At 44.4% G+C, this 2,535-nt stretch overlaps 1 protein-coding gene across 1 annotated transcript; it reads left to right on the forward strand.

The window, feature by feature from the left end:
* Positions 1–271: 271 nt before the first annotated feature.
* On the forward strand, positions 272–2,028 carry LOC111024465 (malonyl-CoA:anthocyanidin 5-O-glucoside-6''-O-malonyltransferase-like). The gene has a single exon (XM_022302157.2). It carries the CDS (start codon positions 303–305, stop codon positions 1,656–1,658), a length of 1,356 nt encoding a protein of 451 aa, XP_022157849.2. The 5' UTR covers positions 272–302; the 3' UTR covers positions 1,659–2,028.
* The last annotated feature ends 507 nt before the right edge of the window (positions 2,029–2,535 follow it).

Consider the following 2,535-nt stretch of genomic DNA (forward strand, 5'->3'; position numbering starts at 1 on the left):
TCATTGTCAACATTGAAGATTTTATTTTTATTTTTACTTCTAGAAAAGTTAATATTTTTAATCTCTCAGTCTTAATTTTGAAATATTTAATGATACTGAAAACAAGATCTATTTTACAATTTAACACCTATCAACTTTTTAACAACGAACCAAAGGAATGAAAATTGACAGATAACTGAAAATGCTTTCTGCCAAATATCATTGCCCACGCTTTTAGCACGTGATCATTTCAGTTACAGCGAATAAATACCACACCACTAACCCCATCAATTATTTCATCATCCTCTCACTCAGCTGTTTCCATGGCCAATGCGGATCTTCCATCCCTCGACATAATTGAAGTATGCGAAGTGGGTCCACCGCCGGAGGGCGAGTCACCGGCGCCGCCCGATCCCCTTCCCCTCACCTTCTTCGACATCCTATGGCTGAGATTTCATCCCGTCCAACGCCTTTTCTTATACCAAACACCACCGTCCGCCGACGCAGCCTCCATTCTCCAAAACCTCAAATCCTCACTCTCTCTCACCCTCCGCCACTACCTTCCACTCGCCGGCCATATCACGTGGCCCCCACACTCCCCCATTCCGATAATTGAGTTTTCTCCAGACGACGCCATTTCGCTCACAGTCGCCGAGTCCCACGCCGACTTCCACCATCTCTCCAGCAACGGCCTCCGTAAGGCAGAGGCATATCACCCTCTGGTCCCCGGATTGCGCGTCTCCAGCGAACGCGCCGCCGTGATGGCTCTCCAAATCACTCTCTTCCCAAACGCTGGATTTTCCCTCGGCGTAACGACTCACCACGCCATCCTCGACGGCACCTCCTCCACTTCGTTCCTCAAGTCATGGGCTCGTATTTGCAGCACTAACCCTGTGGGGCCCATCGACAGACCCTTCTACGACCGCTCCGTCATCATGGATCCAGCAGGCCTAACAGACATCTACGCCGACGCGTGGCTCGACATGGGCGGACCCAACAACAGGACCTTGAGCCTTCTGCCACCCAAGATTCCACCCGGTTTGACTCGGTGCACTCTCGAGTTGACTCGCCCTGATCTGGAGAAGCTAAAGCAATGGGTTGCGAAGAAGAAGAAGCAGCCGGGGATTCACGTGTCTTCGTTTGTGGTGACGACTGCTTACCTCAGCGTCTGCACAGCCAAGATGAAGGGCTCATCAGCGGATAAAATTGGAATGATATTCGCCATGGATGCGAGGGCTCGTTTGGAGCCTCCCGTGCCGCCCAATTACTTTGGGAATTGTTTGGTTGCTCGTCCCAAATTCCTGGAAAGATTTGAGCTTTCGGGTGAAAACGGAATGGTTTGTGCTGTGGAGGCAATTTGGGAGGCCATAAAAAGCGTGGAAGAGGAAGGAGCTTTGAAGGGGGCGGAGAATTTGGGGATGGTTATAAAATCGGCAGTAACTGATGATGAGACGCCGCTTGTTTCCATTGGTGGGTCGCCCAGGTTTGGAGTTTACGGCACTGATTTCGGGTGGGGAAAGCCGAGGAAGGTGGAGATGGTGTCCATTGAGATCACGAGAGCATTCTCTCTCGCAGAAACTGGAAGTGGCGATGGCGGAATAGAGATTGGGTTCGTCAGGGAAACAAATGAAGTCCAAAGTTTTGTTGCTCTATTTGCTGAAGGTCTTACATCTCTTTGAAACCACCTGTTCTTTTGTGCTTGTCACCATGCAATCTTCACGAGACGCTGATCAGACATATCTACTAAAAAAAATAAGTTAATTTAGCACTATGTGATAGATAAATGGAAAAACTAAACAATTAGGTCAAAGATAGGGTGGCACGTTGTCCCAAAAGGATTCGTTAGAGGACATAAAATAATGTTAAATAAATTAAACTTTGTTTTTTTAGCACAACAAATATGACCGTAAAGATTTAACTTTTGGCTTTCAATGAAGAAGCAAAATGATTTAACTATTGTGCTAGGTTCGTATTAACAAATAAACTAAAGTTGGTTCGGTAAGAATGTTAATTATTATTATTATTAGGTTAAAAAACAAATTTGGTTCAATTTTCATTTAAGTAACGATGTAGTGATGTAGTGCCAACTCCCAAATTTTGAAAGTTCAAAATACCAAATGTGTTTTTTCACCTTCTTATTATTGTTTAGAAAATAAATGAGTTTCATTAAGGACTTGCCTCCACAGCTAAAAAAAGATGGCCTATTTTCTTGCACTTTCCTTTGGAAAGCCACAATAAATCCTCATTTAACAATATCCCTCCAGGAGTCATGAAATTTTGATTCTTTTGCCAAATAATGTAGATAAGAAATAAACGAGATAAACGTAGAAAAATCATGAATGTCCTCGATACATATGTGGACTTCGTAATTCCATTCCATCACACCATTAAGGAGAGAAATTTATATATGAGAATCTGATTCAACCACGACCCTCCGAAAATGCAATCTCACCCTCACGAATGACTGAAGTTTCAGCTAACAGAGGAGAAGATGCCCGTTGTGACATCATCTGGACCGCGATGAGAGTATTTTGAAAATATCCGATCGAGACTCCC

Source organism: Momordica charantia, assembly GCF_013281855.1.
Source record: "Momordica charantia cultivar OHB3-1 chromosome 8 unlocalized genomic scaffold, Mcharantia_2.0 BLBB01000008.1, whole genome shotgun sequence".
Taxonomy (NCBI): Eukaryota; Viridiplantae; Streptophyta; class Magnoliopsida; order Cucurbitales; family Cucurbitaceae; genus Momordica; species Momordica charantia.